General features: G+C 38.9%; 1 protein-coding gene across 3 annotated transcripts in view; it reads left to right on the forward strand.

Moving 5' to 3' along the window:
• Positions 1-14,766, forward strand: part of PLEKHG1 (pleckstrin homology and RhoGEF domain containing G1) — a 216,936-nt gene extending 202,170 nt beyond the window's left edge. For all 3 annotated transcript variants that reach the window (XM_084625153.1, XM_084625154.1, XM_084625155.1), the window contains 5 exons: positions 314-336; positions 1,227-1,445; positions 2,974-3,090; positions 4,347-6,033; positions 8,385-14,766. In XM_084625153.1, coding sequence (XP_084481279.1) covers positions 314-336; positions 1,227-1,445; positions 2,974-3,090; positions 4,347-6,033; positions 8,385-9,487 — 3,149 coding nt within the window. In that variant the 3' untranslated portion in view covers positions 9,488-14,766. The remainder of the gene's footprint in view (positions 1-313; positions 337-1,226; positions 1,446-2,973; positions 3,091-4,346; positions 6,034-8,384) is intronic.
• Positions 14,767-15,170: the final 404 nt, after the last annotated feature.

Consider the following 15,170-nt stretch of genomic DNA (forward strand, 5'->3'; position numbering starts at 1 on the left):
CTTGCAAATAAAGATAGCATCAAAGGACATACCAGACTCCATCAGTTTCTGTTTCCAGCTGGAAGACCCCAGGCTTGGACAGCCATTCAGGTCAAAAAGGGGCAACAATAAAATTAATATTTTTAACTGTAATTATTATTTATTTAATTCTATTTGTGGGGAAAGTAAGGCTTTAGCACTAAAAAAATTTAATTCTAAATCTTAGAAAACAGGATTCAGAGTTGAAATATTAATGTAACATTAATAAAGTGGCACAAACTGACACCTCTGTGATTATTTATCATGCTGTACATATTTTTGTATATATTTTCAGAAATAAGTCCAGAGATGCACAAGGTAAGTCCTTTTTGTATTCCATATCTCAGTAGATTGAAATAGTACATGGGGTTGTTTGAATCCAGAATACTTAATAACTATAAAACTTTCAGAATGTATTGTGCTTTATTGGTTTTAAATAGGATACAAGAAAAATACATTTCAGAGACTCTCCAATTACATTATAAAGAAGTACAAATTTTATTTCAGCGATACCTAATGAATAGAACTTGATTGATACATGTCTGCGTGCCTAGATTTTATGATACAGTGCAATAAATCTATAATGTAAATATACTTTTAAAAATGCAGTTAGGATAACTAAAGTGCTATGCAAAGATGGCATCTTTTTTTGGCAGTTCTGCTACTTGTATACATTTCAAGTCACATGTTACATTTCTGCCAAAAATAAGCTTGTAATACACATTACTCCTGTTAGCCATGCTGAGTCAATATGGAGGAGTACGCTCAATAAGCCATTGTCCATTTGCAATAAGAATTGTTAATGGCATTCTAATTGAAGCAGGAAAGACTTGTCGTGAGTTTCAGATCTTAGGCTAAGTTAGCAGGTCTGACACTTAGGGGAAAAAATGTTTTTACATGCAAATGGAGCACATTTTATCTGGCATCATTGAGACACAGTAGCATCAAACACCATTATGCCATTTTTCACAGTCCTTTTACAGAGTATATCATATGATCCCTATATATCACAGGTGGAAAGCTTAGTGATCAATTCAAGTCCTTTTCTTTTATGTTTCCCTTAGGTACAGATGAATGCAGTAAAAACTTATGTTGTATTTTGGGGCTTTGTTTGTGATTTTTATTGTGAAGCATAAATAAATGTTGATCATGGCATGTTAAAATATAAACATAAAGGGGATACTTACTTTTTTTTTTTTTTTTTTTAGCGGAGCAGTATTGAAGGAGCCCTACTTTCTCAGGCTGCCAAACTGGGATCAAGTGAAGCCCTGCTCAGTTCTAGGAAAAAAGGTTCATTGAATCTCAGTGGGCTTGTCAATGAATTTCAAGGGTCCATTGAACCAGCCTACAGCAGTGATCAAGATGAAAATCTCCACCCATGTGCTACAGAACAGATAGATGCTGATGATGAGGAAGAGTGTGAACAGGTAATCTCTTTGCTTTGTGTGTGTGGGGTGGGGGGGCATAAATTTATTCACAAAACTATCATGTGGCAGAGTAAATGTTGTACTAATGCCCATTTAAAGGTGTAGATATATTGCTTACTACTGCTGCTGCTTCTAAGTATTGTTGCTTAAGCCATGGGATGTATCCCAAATATTCATTGAGCTTTGGCAGTAGAGTTTTAGGAGTTTCAAATGTGGAACATGGTAGCCATAATGACAGCAACATCCAAAATGAGCATTTGCATTTAGACATCATCAATCCTTCGTTGCAATCCAAGAGAGAAAGAAACTGAGTTCTTTCTGGACTACATTCTGGGGGTGAAATTCACCCCTATGCAGAGGACCTGGGCACTTATGCCGACAAAGTTTGTTTTTACTCAGTCTTTTCTACTCCTCCAGATTGCCTTTGATGTAAATGCTGCTATTTTTACTCATTGTACAGAACTATCTTCTTATTGCTCTGGTGCTTGTCACTGTATGCACTTAATTTATACTGTTAAAGAAGGTGATTGGCTACCATTACGTTCATTGTACAGATGGTATCCTTTCCACTCTACGGGATATCTTCATGCATGTGCAGCTGTTCTGAATGACTGTAGGCCCCAGTTTTTAAACGTGGACATGTTAATAAGGTGTCCAAATCCCACACTTAATTGCTATAATCTATGCTAGGGAACATAAATACCCATCCAGTAGTCTTAAATACCAATTTGAGTGGCCAGATATGTTATTTGGAGATATGTCTAGGCACTCATGGTTTTAAATTGAGCTACTCATCATTACATAAAGAAGTTTACAATGGGGCACACAAGCCTCCAGGCATGGAAGGAAGGGGTTAATGGGCTGCTGAAGGCCCAGTTAGCCTAAAGTGAACCACCTGGAGCTGGAGGCAGGTTTCCAGGAAGAGGCTTGGAAGGAGCAGGCAGAGAGAGAGAGCTGACGTAGGGCTCTCACTGTCAGAGAGAAGGCTGGCTCGGGCCAGGGGCTAGGGAGGACTTGTGGATCTTCCGGAAGAAAGGGAAGAGTTTATTTTGTACTTGTTTTGGACTTTGAGTGCCCAGCAGGTATAGATCTATAAGCGACCTAGCTGGAGGGCTAAGTTCTGCAACCCAGAAAGGTGTTGGAGGTGGGTGGAGCAATGGAAGAGCAGCTGGGAAACTAAGGCTGAGAGGTGGTTGTGCTGCAGAGGGTGCTCTGGTAAGAACGTGCTATAACAGAGCCCACTCTGAAAACTCTTCCCTGAGCCTGCTGCCTGCCAGGCCATGGTAAACTGCATTGCTCTGAGAATTTTATTGTGAATTCTGGAGGCAAGTAACATTCTGTAATGAATGCGGTCTCTGATATCTAGCAACACAAAAGGGATAGCACAAGAAAATGTCTCTTCCACTGCAAATTCTGATTTAGTTGCTTCATGTTGAACTCTGGCATTTCCCACATTTGGCTGTGACTAAATACACTGCTTTTCAAAGAACCATAGATCGTAATATACCCTTTATTTTTTTAATCACAGGGCACACAACAAAATTCACAGCAAAAACCAAAAGGAGGTAGAAAAAGACTTAATAGCCAAGCTGCTGAAAATGTTGAAAAGCGAAGAAGTGTTAATCTCAACAAATGTGAAATGCAGGTATTTAAAACTAAATGCGTCAGGCCTGATTCTCTCTTATTTTGTTACATCTCTGTGTATCATAGCTATGTCATAGGCATCTATATGTATCTTTCTAAATGGACAGATGTAGATAAAACTAAAATTGTCATATCTAAGTAATGTCTTCTGCTCAGAAATGCTTTCCCTAAAGCTTAAATACACTTTAAAAGAGTAAGAAGTAAAATCTGTAAAAATAATGACTCCAACAAACTGCAGGTATTTCACAATATGTGATCTTAAAAGAAAATGAACATTTACTTAGTTTTAATGTAAAGGAATACTAATAAAATTATCACTCCAAAGTGCTATTTTGTATGCACTACAGTTTTACGTTATTTAATTTAAATTTTAATCCTATTGTCTAAAAATAAATACTAAACATTTTAGTGCAGAATCTTCCGTCTGAAGATGATGATTACTAGATACACCCACTAATCTGATGCTATTACAAAACAGCTTGATGTAATATTGGGAGGCTGAACACCTGGTAGATAATACTGTACTTTCTTTTAAAGGACTCAGTCCTGCAAGGTAATGAGTATCAAACTCCCATGAAAGGCCTGATTCAGCAAAGCACTAAAGTATATTCTTAATTCTTCAAGCATAAAGTCAGTGGGAGCTTAGGGTGTGCAGCATCTCTCAGGGTATTAAGTAACATGCAGGATCAAGCCCATGCAGCTTTAGAACATCCTTGACATACTTTGCAAAGTTTTAGCCACCTCTTAAAAATGAAGTCATTGATATTTTGGAAAGAATCCAGTGAAGAGTCATAAAATGATGAAACTATCACGGAAAAAAAGTTTACCTTCTGTAGTGACCTGTGATTAATTTATATTGTATTAATTATATTATATTTTAATTCCAAGGCCATGCCCTGTGATGTGAACTTAGGAACCCCGATACATATTGTTTAGGGGAAGAGATGACTAAGGGGATCAGTCTTCCCTGCTTATTGCCGCCCCATTAAAGTCCTCCTATATGTAGGGGGGAGAATCATACTTATATATTCCACTGCTAGATAGTGGAAAGGATTGTGGGGGGTGGCAAAGTTTTACACATCCACCTCAGTTTGCAAGGGGTGACAATAGGACTGCAACAATAGAGCCAGATTGTTCTATATTCCTCTGCTAGGCTCCACACTGCACAGCATTAGGGTCAAGGTTATAGTCCTCAGTACCAAGGATATTACTGCAGAGAGAGAGACTAACAAAACTGCGTATTTCAAATCTCCACAGAGCTCCAAAGATCCTTCAGATGAAGAATCTACGCAGCTGAATACAGACCTTTCCTTTTCCTGTTCTGCTAGGCAGCCATCTCGACAGTTTAGCACACCGCAGAACAACTCACTAATCATGGATATCCTGGGGGGAACTACCACTGAGAGAAACATTTGGACTGACCATCAGATCAGACAAGCCTTGTTTCCTAGTAGACGGCCGCCTCAGGAGAATGAAGATGATGATGATGATTATCAGATGTTTGTACCATCGGTATCCACATCCAATTCAAGTTCAATTGTGTGTGAAGAGAGGGGCGCTTCAGGTCGTCCATGCAGTTGGCATGTGGGATTAATTAATCAAAATGAGATCTCTGGCTCCAGTCGTCATAGAATTGTTAGACGGGCAAGTAGTGCTGGTGAAAGTAACTCTTGCCCAAATAATGCAAGACGTAGAGTCAATGACTTTGTCCAGCACGGTTCCCAAAGGGAAGTGAAAAGTAGTTCTGGAACTGATGTGGGCAATATCAATCCTTACCCAGAATCTTCAGAAGAGCTGACCATTGATGATATAGAGCATGTCTATGATAATATAAGTTATGAAGATTTAAAACTGATGGGTCTGACTAGAAGGGAAGAGTCTGGTCACAGTTCCCAAAGATCTACTAGAGACACTCTCTACAAAAGCCAAAACAAAAGCAGCTTGGTGGAAGCAGCCTCTGAAAAAAGGCAGGCAAATCAAAATAGGACCTCCATTCTTGCTAGTAAAGATGAAATCCTACTCAGAAGAGAGGCACCAACTTTAAGTTCACATGAGCTCAGGATTGTTGAGGAGAACATCTATGACACCATAGTGCTTCCAGAACCACCACTGTTGAATTTCAAATGTAACCGCCTTAAATGCTCTAAAAGGAGGAGTTTTTTGGGCCTGGAAACAGACTTTGCATGTTGTGATAATCTAAGGCAGTTTGTTTCTGAAGAGAGTCTCCAGTTCAGTGAAGATGAAAGTCCATATCATCATGTTCCTTTAGATAATGACTATTTGAGCTTAGTAGATAGCTCCTCCAACTCTGATTCCCTCTCCCACAAGTCTGCAGCTGATAAATTATCTGAAGAAGTAGATGAGATCTGGAATGACCTGGAGAATTACATCAAGAAGAATGAAGAAAAGACAAGAGACCATGTCCTGGCAGCCTTTCCTGTTTGTAAAGATGACATGCAGGAAAGACTCCATGTTGGAAGTACTCCTGAACTGAGTAAAGATGTGGAATATTCACTTTCCACACTCTCACTGCCAGAAACGCCTGTTTTCCGTAAAACTTTGAAACACAGGGTAGCCAGATTAAGTGAGGCCAGTCTCAGATTTGATGAAGCAACATCATCGAAAGATAATTCATTTCTGAGTCTTAACAGATCTTCCTTCTCCAGTGAGTTGCCTTTTATAGATAGCCCTTATGAATCTGCCAATAGTATTTTATCCAATGCACATACAGAGAGCGCTGACAATGAAATGGATATTGTAGATAAAACAAAAAACAGAGTATTTATGATGGCAAGGCAATACAGTCAAAAAATTAAGAAGGCCAATCAGCTTTTGAAGGTAAAAAGTCCAGAGCAGGAACAGCCATCCAGCCAGCAACAGAAACTGAGGCACAAAGATCTTGCAGCCATTTTGGAGGAGAAGAAACAAGGTGGTCCTGCCATTGGTATGTTAAAAATATTGTCCTCCTTAATCTCTCTCCCCACCCCCTCTTCCCCCAATAGATTTCTTTAATAATGTTCTGGTGAAATTTACATATTGATTTAAAATGCTATAACCCTGATCACCTCTTGATCTACCAGTTGGATGATGATGACCGTATTACCTTTAATGTGTTACCACTGAGATTAAATTGAGTTCTTTATGTAACTTTAGTGCAAAAAGGATATAAATGCAATTCTATATTAAGAACAAAATTTTGCCATTCATTCATAGAAGAGAAGAGGAAAGAATGGACCAATGTCCGCCATCTTGCTTTCACAGGACAGGTCGGTTCAGGATAGCCTGGGAGTAGAAGTGTGATCCTGGACATTCAATTTTTTTTATTTCTTTTTAAATAAAAATTTTCTTGCTTAGGGGGGTCTGTAGATTTCAACTGAGAAGGGGGCATAGTCACTCCTTCTCTGTGCTTCCTTGAGCAGTAGAATACCATCCATCACAGAAGCCAGGTTCAGCTCCTTTATAGAAACTTCCTGTTTGTTGCTTGCAAGCATGGGGTTGGGGTCAAGGAAGAAAAAGTCTCAGTCTTTACCCCTTTCTAGAGCACCTGCACTGTGGATGGAACAACAGAAGCTTCCTGTGAGAAATTTTTCCATGGACGATTTTAAAATAAGTTGGGGACTTGGATTCAGCAAACTCCCAGTCACCAGCGTGTGTGCATTCTCATTGTATCTATAGAATTTTTAAAAATACAGATATCTTATTTATCACATCTGATGCAGTTTTCAGGATGCTCTTAAAGATCAGATTTTTACCAGCAAAAAATATCCACCAAATACAATATAGTACGTTCTGTGCTCCATTATGGTGCATTGTGTGACATGGCATCATCAGTCAGTGGTGGTGATTCATCAGAACGATACGATGTTGAAAAACGTGAGAACAGCAGACCTTGCAGCCACTATAGCAATATGACTCTCGCAGTGGGAGAGCCTCAGAGTTGGGATAAACATCCCAAGATGCAGATGTTTAATCAAATCTCCGAGGTTCCCGGCACACTGCATGACCCTATTCCCCCATAGCTATCCCTTCCCTTGGTAACTTCTGGGAGGAGCCCCAGTGGCCTGCTACCCTGGCTGGTGTGAACTGAAGGCAACCTATAGGCCTGCGCCCTCTGGCATCTTTCTGAAGCATGTTCCTCTCTCCTCTATTTCCAGCCCTTCCATGGGGGCATCTCCCATCTCTTTCTCTCTCTGCCACCTTTGATGGATTCCATTTCCTCCTCTTCTTCCCTTTTCCACAAATGCAGGAGTCTTCCCCCCTCATCCCCCTCCACACCTGGCACCTGTTCTCTCTTTGCTGGAGGGGTTGCAGGCTGCCTCCATTCCTATGACAGCCAGCACAGGAGCAATGAACGTAGGAGAAGACTCAGCCTCTTGTTGCCCAGATACAATAGGAGGAGGAGACTTTAGTGACCAAAGGTGAAAGCACTGTAGTGAAATATTCTTCCCAATCAGCCACTTAAGACAGGGCAAAAAACTGGGAGTGTTCCACCCCCAAATGGGGATGTTACCAGTATGCCTTAGTGTTATAGTCATTTAATCTATTTCTTAGAGGTTCTAAACTGTGGTCCATGGAGCACTTGCTGGTGATCTGCGGAGGGCTGACTAGGCACGTGGTACTGGCTCTTCCTCTCCTTTCCCCAGCTGCTCAGTCACTGTTGAAATACAGCTAAAAATATATCACTTTCCTAATGTTACTTTTCCATGTACGGACTTGCTGCCAGAGGTCTGGGATGAAAGGTGATCTATATGACTGCAAATGAAAGGAGAGGTATCCCTGCCACACTGTGTGTTTTTTAAGACTGAGAATGTCTGAAGTATCAAAATCAGTAGATAGAAGAAAATATATATGTGAAATAGTTTTCTTTTAAGAAGAAATAAATACTCCAGCAACTTTGAAATGGTGAACTAAAAAAGAGAACCGAACTACTTGATATTTAGCAGTAGCAATGTTTTTAACAGTTACATAAGTTATCTCTTCATAACTACAGATCAAATTGATGCTGACATCTTATTCCCAGAATGTCTGGTACATAGTTGTTCACGGTTTCGTCACAAAACATTTCATGCTTGTCAGTTCCATGTTTTAGTATAATGAATGACTGTGTACATGTCACTGATCTGAAATGTTGGAGTCTAGAATTGCATTGTTTTGTCAACTGTAAGGATGAAAAATGTTGATTATAATGGTCAAGGACAAAGATTTAAAAGGGTTAGTTTGAAACTTTAATTTTCATATAACTTGTGTTTTACACCGTTGTTAATTTTGACTAGTTTATATATTTCTCTTCTCCAGGTGCCAGAATTGCTGAATATTCCCAGCTTTATGACCAGATAGTTTTTAGAGAGACTTCACCCAAAATGCAAAAGGATACATGGGCCACTCCTCAGAAACCATCAGCCTTAAGGTATTCATCCCCAGTGTCAATATCTCATTCTCAGTTAGCTAGTGAACGCTTAAGGGCAGAGGACTGGCTTTTGCATTCTACGTATAGCAATGGAGAACTAGCTGATTTCTCTCCCTGGCCCGAAGTCCAAGATCTGAAGTCAAAGAGCTCCCCTGTTGAGAGCGGTACAAAAAGCAATCCAAGACCATTGCCATCAGCTTGTTCAGTTCCTTCCCTTCAGATTTCTACACATCTGCATGTCCCAGCACAGAGGTGGAGTGCTATTATTAGTCAGCCTAACAAAGAGAATTTACACCAAGATCACATTTATAACTCACTAGGAAGGAAAGCAAATCATACAAAATCACAAGCATATAGCAGGTCACAGTCTTCTTCCTCAATTGTGGTCAACAGGTCTGAGGAACCAATAACTTACCTAAATGAAATGGACAAGAAACAGCTGTACTCAAATAGAAACTTTATATCTGACAGTCAGGAGTCTGTGCCAAGTGCTGCTTCAGGATTCACAGTATGTGATGTGAAGAAGCAGTTCCCTGAAAACTGTTCAGAGATGATTCTTCAAGACTCTCAAAAAGTTCTGAGAGTGAACAAGAACTCGCCACTAAATGCACAAATAGCTACGCAGAACTATTTTTCTAATTTCAAAGATACTGAAGGAGGAGAAGAGGATGATGATGATGACTATGTTGAAATAAAGTCTGAAGATGAGGGGTCTGACTTAGAGACTTCTCAGAACCAAACAAAGAAATCAGACCCAAAGATAAACAATGTAGACTCTGCTTCTTCTGAGACTCTCTGTAGCAAAAGCATGTCTTGTACTCCTACAAAACCAGTGAATAGCAAACTTGCCCTTACCCCGTACCTGACTGCATACAATGATTCAGATAAACTGAATGACTACCTGTGGAGAGTTCCATCTCCTAATCAGCAGAATATTGTCCAGTCTTTAAGGGAAAAGTTTCAGTGTCTTAGCTCAAGTAGCTTTGCTTGACACTTGACATTTCAATAATTTCTAATTGTACTGCCTTAACATGTCAGAGTATAGATTAGTACAACCAATACTGGCATCCTGTACTTTAATAATGTGTAGACATCGAGCACTGTATCACAGTAATAATAGGAAACTTAGATGTGCAATGTACCTTTTTTACAGTACAGAAAGTTAAAGTGGCCAGGTGTGCACTGTCTGGGATTAAGATCTACTTGTATCTTTATAATGCAGACTGATTTCTCCTAATCTGTCTCATTTAACTTTGCATATACTTTACATCTCCCTTCTTTCTCCTGTCTCTCCATGTGGAAATCTTAGTATTCAGACTGTTAGAAGGTAGCCAATGCTGAGTCCAAAAATGCATGTACAATTACTGTAATTGCACATGAGTGCTCAGTTGAGCATCTAGCCATCTGAGTATGCAAATACCAGATTTCTGAGCACACTTGAGGGAATGCACCAACAAACTCGGTGTACAGTTGCACATACATATTTTTTTCATGATCTTTTGAAAATCAGACTCCAGGTCTGTGGGACCGATGCATAAAACACGATATGTACTACTACTATAGAAAATAGAATTATTACATTTTAAATAAACTAGCTTGTGAATGGTGCCAGATTGATAACCCTGATGTCTGAAGACATTACCTTTACTATAGCTTGATAATAACAGCTAAAGCACAGGCAACGGCAGAGTGCCTCAGTCCTGTTCTGGAGGTTATTAGCTTTAGGAAATGAGAGGGTAATTCTATTTCTAGGCCAGTTCAATGTTTGGGCTTGTGGAGACTAATGCCCAATAGGCTAATGCCTATTGTGATTGTGGTGTTTGTAACATGGACACCTTTCTTTTAAGAATAAGACCATCAGTAGCAGATAAATGTAAGTTGTAGGTGAAAGCTCTTGTTTTTTCTAGTATTTGTAAGATGGTGGGTTCCTTTGGCTACATTTATAGGTAATACAGTCTTGTTATTCAATAACAAATGCTCATGATTGGGCTTCTTGCAATCTGATCCTCTCTTAGTTCTGAACATACTGTAGTTCTCAAAATGTCCATTGTCAACCTAATTTAATGTAAAAGATTTTAAAAAAGGGTCGTGCTATCTGTATTAGAAATGAAGTGGTATCTTCATACACTTTCATTATTACCAATAGTGTCTGGCTATTAAGAAGACTTCATTTAAAGACCCTCTGAAGTAGAGTATTTTTCTTTGTAAGAGTAGTAACATTTCTGTCTTGAATATCAGAAAAGTAAAAGGAAGCAAAATACAATAGCAAATGTGTTTGTCAAAAGTTGTTAGCTCATATCATCTTAAGGCAAGAAATACCGTAAGGTTGGGTTGACATTGACTTTGAGGGCTAATTCAACTCTCATTAAAGTCATAATCCTCTATTTTAGACAATGTTACTGTTTGGTTAGCAGCCATTTGTGAACAAACAGGAGAATAAGTCATGTAAGACCAAAGTTCCTGTTACATACATATAAATAAAAGGAGTTGGAAGGGAAACTGAGAGAGCATGATGCATTGTCAATTTTTTTTTCCTAAAGAGAGAGTTTTTCAAACTTTTCACTAACGTATCAGTTTCTCTGTCACGGAAGAATATGTGGAAAGCGCGCTCTTGCTCTCTCTCTCTCTCTCTCTTAAATTAGTAAGAGAGACCTGACTTAAAAATATTCTCCAACAACCTTTTGTTGGTCCAGGTTTTCCACTACCTTGAGAAATAAAATGACTTATACAGTGATGGGGATGAAAATGTTCATTTGTTATACAGACCAAAATGGAATATCTGGGATTAAATAGGGGATGAGGATGGCATCTTTACCTCTTATAAACATCATTCTCAATGTTTGATCTAATTCCAAAATGGCTGTGTGTGTGTGTGATTTTCCCAAATCTCATTATTCATTCCTAGCTGTTCTTCCATGCCAGCAGGACAGATAATGAATGTCACCTTGTACAATTTCAGAGAACAATCACTCCTCCCTTCACACAAAACAGGTTTTTCCCTCTCTTAATCTCCTCTCTTCTGTTCCTGGCAAGATTTATCCCATTTCCCTCTCTTTCTGACCACATAAATCATGCAATGCCTTTATTTTTAAAGAGGCTAAAAATGCTAATGAACCATTCCTTTTCAGTTGGCGTACCTGAAAACCCTGGAGATGGGACTTTTAAAAGTATTAGTCCTCACTAGCTGGAAAAGGAGACCAGCCTGGCTTTAGCCATTAGGAATCAAATTGAGCTTCCCAGAGGGGAAAAAAATACCAGTGGAAGTTCAAACACTTAAAAATCTGCCCACAGTTTTGAGGTCCTCCTGATGGGAAAGCACAAACTACTTTTAAGTTACTTCATCAGATTCTCTCCAGGGCCTTCGCAGGGAAAAGTTAGTATAGCCATTAGCTCAGAGCTCCCAGCAGTGACAAGGCTTCCATGGAGGTGTGGTAGTGTGCAAAACATCTACAACTTCTAGGGTTGCCACCTTCAATATTCAGAAAAACTGGCCACTGCCCCCAACAGCCTGATCTCTCACCCCTTCACCTTTCAGGTGCCTTCCCTGCACTGCACCAGCAGCCTGCCCCCGTCCTGTCCGACTGGGAAGGAAGGTGGCTCTGGGTCCTGGTCAAATCCATATGCAGCTGGTGGGGAAGGTGGCCCCACAACAACAAACCCACTTGTCCCCTTTCTCCTATCTAGATGGAGGCTAGAGAGTCTGATTGACCCAGAGCATGCCAGGAAGAAGGGGAAGGGAGCTGAGTCCTCCAAGGCAGACCCAGCTCTTAAAGGGAGAGGTCCCTGGGAAGTCTCTGCTGAGTATTTTCTCCTCCTTTATCCTCAGGGTGGGGGAGCAGCCCATTAAATCATTTCACTGGCAAAGCTTGTTAAAAACTGGCCAGGTGGCAACCCTAACAACCCTCCATGTGCTGGGGCCTGCAGGAAATTTGCTCAGCCCCAAAATAGGTGATGCTGGCAGTGTAAAGGGGTTTGACTAGAGCAACTGGGGGATGTGTTAACTAACACATCCTTACTGCAGGTCTGGCTAGTAGGGTGCTCCTTTAATGCCTCTGACTGACTGAAGCTGCCCTTCCTGATGGGGTGAATCTCCTATATAAGAAGTGTGATCCTTGCTGGCGCACTTCCTGAACCAGCAAGAGGTGAATCTTGATCATTATGTTTAGAAACAATGGTTCAAAAACAACACAGCTTTCTTTTAGATTCAGAAAACATTCCATTCTTTTGCAAACGATACATATTATACTGGCTTCTGTTTAGTTCCCTTTATTTTCTTTGTTGGACAGCTTTGGATTCTACTACTTGAAAACATTGTACTTAAAAGAAAGCCTAAATGTGTGTACTGTACAGCCATGGATATATCTTCTAAATCTGTTTTTGTGGTGCTTTAAATTTTTCAGAAGAAGTAGATGAACTGATACAAAGTTAAATGTATTGTAGTAAGCATGGTCTTATTAATGTTCTGTTTCCACTAATAATGCATTACTTCCCTCAATTACAAAACACAGTAGCCCACCTAATTATTTTAGAACTGTCAACAATTACTGTATAGGTTATTCTGAAATACATGTGAAGTTGCCAGGGTATATATTCAATGGCTTCTGTTTTGTGGAGATGCAGATTTCAGGAGTTGTGCTTGTTGATTACGTTGAACTGTCTACTACACAAGTCTTTGCCTGGCTAAGGAATGTGTACTTTGGGGTTTATTTGATCATTGTAGCACAAGTTCCAGTTTTGTTGTACACAAAGTCATTTTTGTTATATTGGATGTTCAAACAGTTTTGGAACCTGCATCTACTGAAACACAGTTGAGGAATAAAGTTGTACATATTTAAGATACTGAAATTTAGTAATGCCGATATTTATTTAATATAGCTTGTAAAGTAATGTAAATATGAATAGAAATTAACATTTGTGTGTTAACTTGAGCATATCTAGATTTGTGTAAACTACTAGGAATTCTGTTTAAACTTTAGAAGTTAATGAAATCTCATGTAGTCAATGGAACAAAATGGAAGGGAGTTATAACAATGTGTAACTGTTTCCAGGGATCAATTTCATATGATTTTTAATTTTGGGTACTTTAAATTATTTTAGCTTGCTCTTGGCAGATAGGCAGCTGAAACTGACAAAAGTTGCTAAGCACTGGAACCATTTTTGTCGGTAAAACAAGATTAACAGCTTTCAGCTCTTCCATGAGTAAATGAGATCTGAAAAGATACAAAAATATTTCCTAGGCTCTACTGGTAGGAAGTTTGAGTTGTGTTGGCAGCTCCTGTTACAGTTTACAAATAAATAAAATAAAATGACCAGTAACAGGAATAAGGAAAGTCAATACCAACTGAAAAATGTTGATCCATTAGGATTAAGTGCAGTATAATTGTTGTTATGGTGATTCCCACCCAAAATACATGTTACGAAGACATGGAAATAATGCCAGTAAAAATCCATATTGATTTAACTCAATACTTGTTTGATAATACTTGTTTGCATGGAGTTGGAGATACTGTACATATCTCTGCAGAAAAACATTTTTCTGCATATTTTCTCAGACTGTATTAGACCTCACTCCACCAGACTCAATTAGCTTGGTGCGAGCTTACTTTGATGGGGGGAGAAAAAGGGGCGAGGAATGAAGAAGAACAAGTTGTCCCACAGGAAAGGTTAAAAAGTTAATTTTCTAAACAGAACAAAGTTGATGTGAGATTGTCAGAATGTGAATTATCTGCAGCCTCAGGGCAACAAAAATGTGAATAGAATAAACATTGCAACAATTCTGTAATACAGGTGGTAAAAACTGATGTTTTTGTAGCATGTGTCTCTTTCTGTTGTTGCTGTCCCATAGATGGTTTCCTCCTCCCTTTGGCAATAAACCCATCTTTTTTTTAAAGCAAATTTGTTTGAAAGAGAATTTATTTTAATCCTGTAATATTGCTGGTAAAACTCTCATGTTACTGTATTGTTTAAGCCTGTATTTGTTTGTAGTTCCTGCACTATGCTACCAGACAGGGTTAAAAAATGAAGTTACTTGTTCCAAGTTTAACTGTATATTTCTTAATTTCTGCATATATATGTAATATCTTGTTCTGTGGATAAGAGATGGAACTTATATTGCACTTTTTAATGACTTGTTTTGTAAAGAATATGTAAAAATATATGTACATGTAGGAAACTTCTTAAAACAAGCTTTTCACCATTTTTTTCCTTAAAAGCTGAGTTTAAAGCATGCGAAAACTAAGAAAAACATGGAAGTATGTACTGCTTAGAGAGAAAAAAGCAATAAATGCAAAATTTGTTTGTAAAAATCAAGGTGTCTGCAAAACAGCTGTGTTTAAATGAAATGTTTATAGGACAATACTATCTTGTAACAGGACTCCATTTTTTAGTATATGTACAGCCACTGACTCCTCTGCCTGTATATAACCTCCATCACTAAATCTGTGGCAATTGGCCAGAACTAGAACCTTAAATATAACACCATCAGCTGTTGGGAGTATGGGTGAATTTTAATCCCTGGATCTAAAATCTCCCTTTCAGTTCTAATTCCAGTTTGGATGCAAAACCAGAAAGGGCCTATTTTTCTACTTTAAATCCAGCCAAATACTTGCAAGAACAGTTCATCAGACTTTACCAATTGAATAAAAAACCAAAATGTACTGCATGTAGTGTTCTGT

Source organism: Lepidochelys olivacea (assembly GCF_965140295.1).
Source record: "Lepidochelys olivacea isolate rLepOli2 genome assembly, chromosome: 3".
Classification (NCBI taxonomy): domain Eukaryota; kingdom Metazoa; phylum Chordata; order Testudines; family Cheloniidae; genus Lepidochelys; species Lepidochelys olivacea.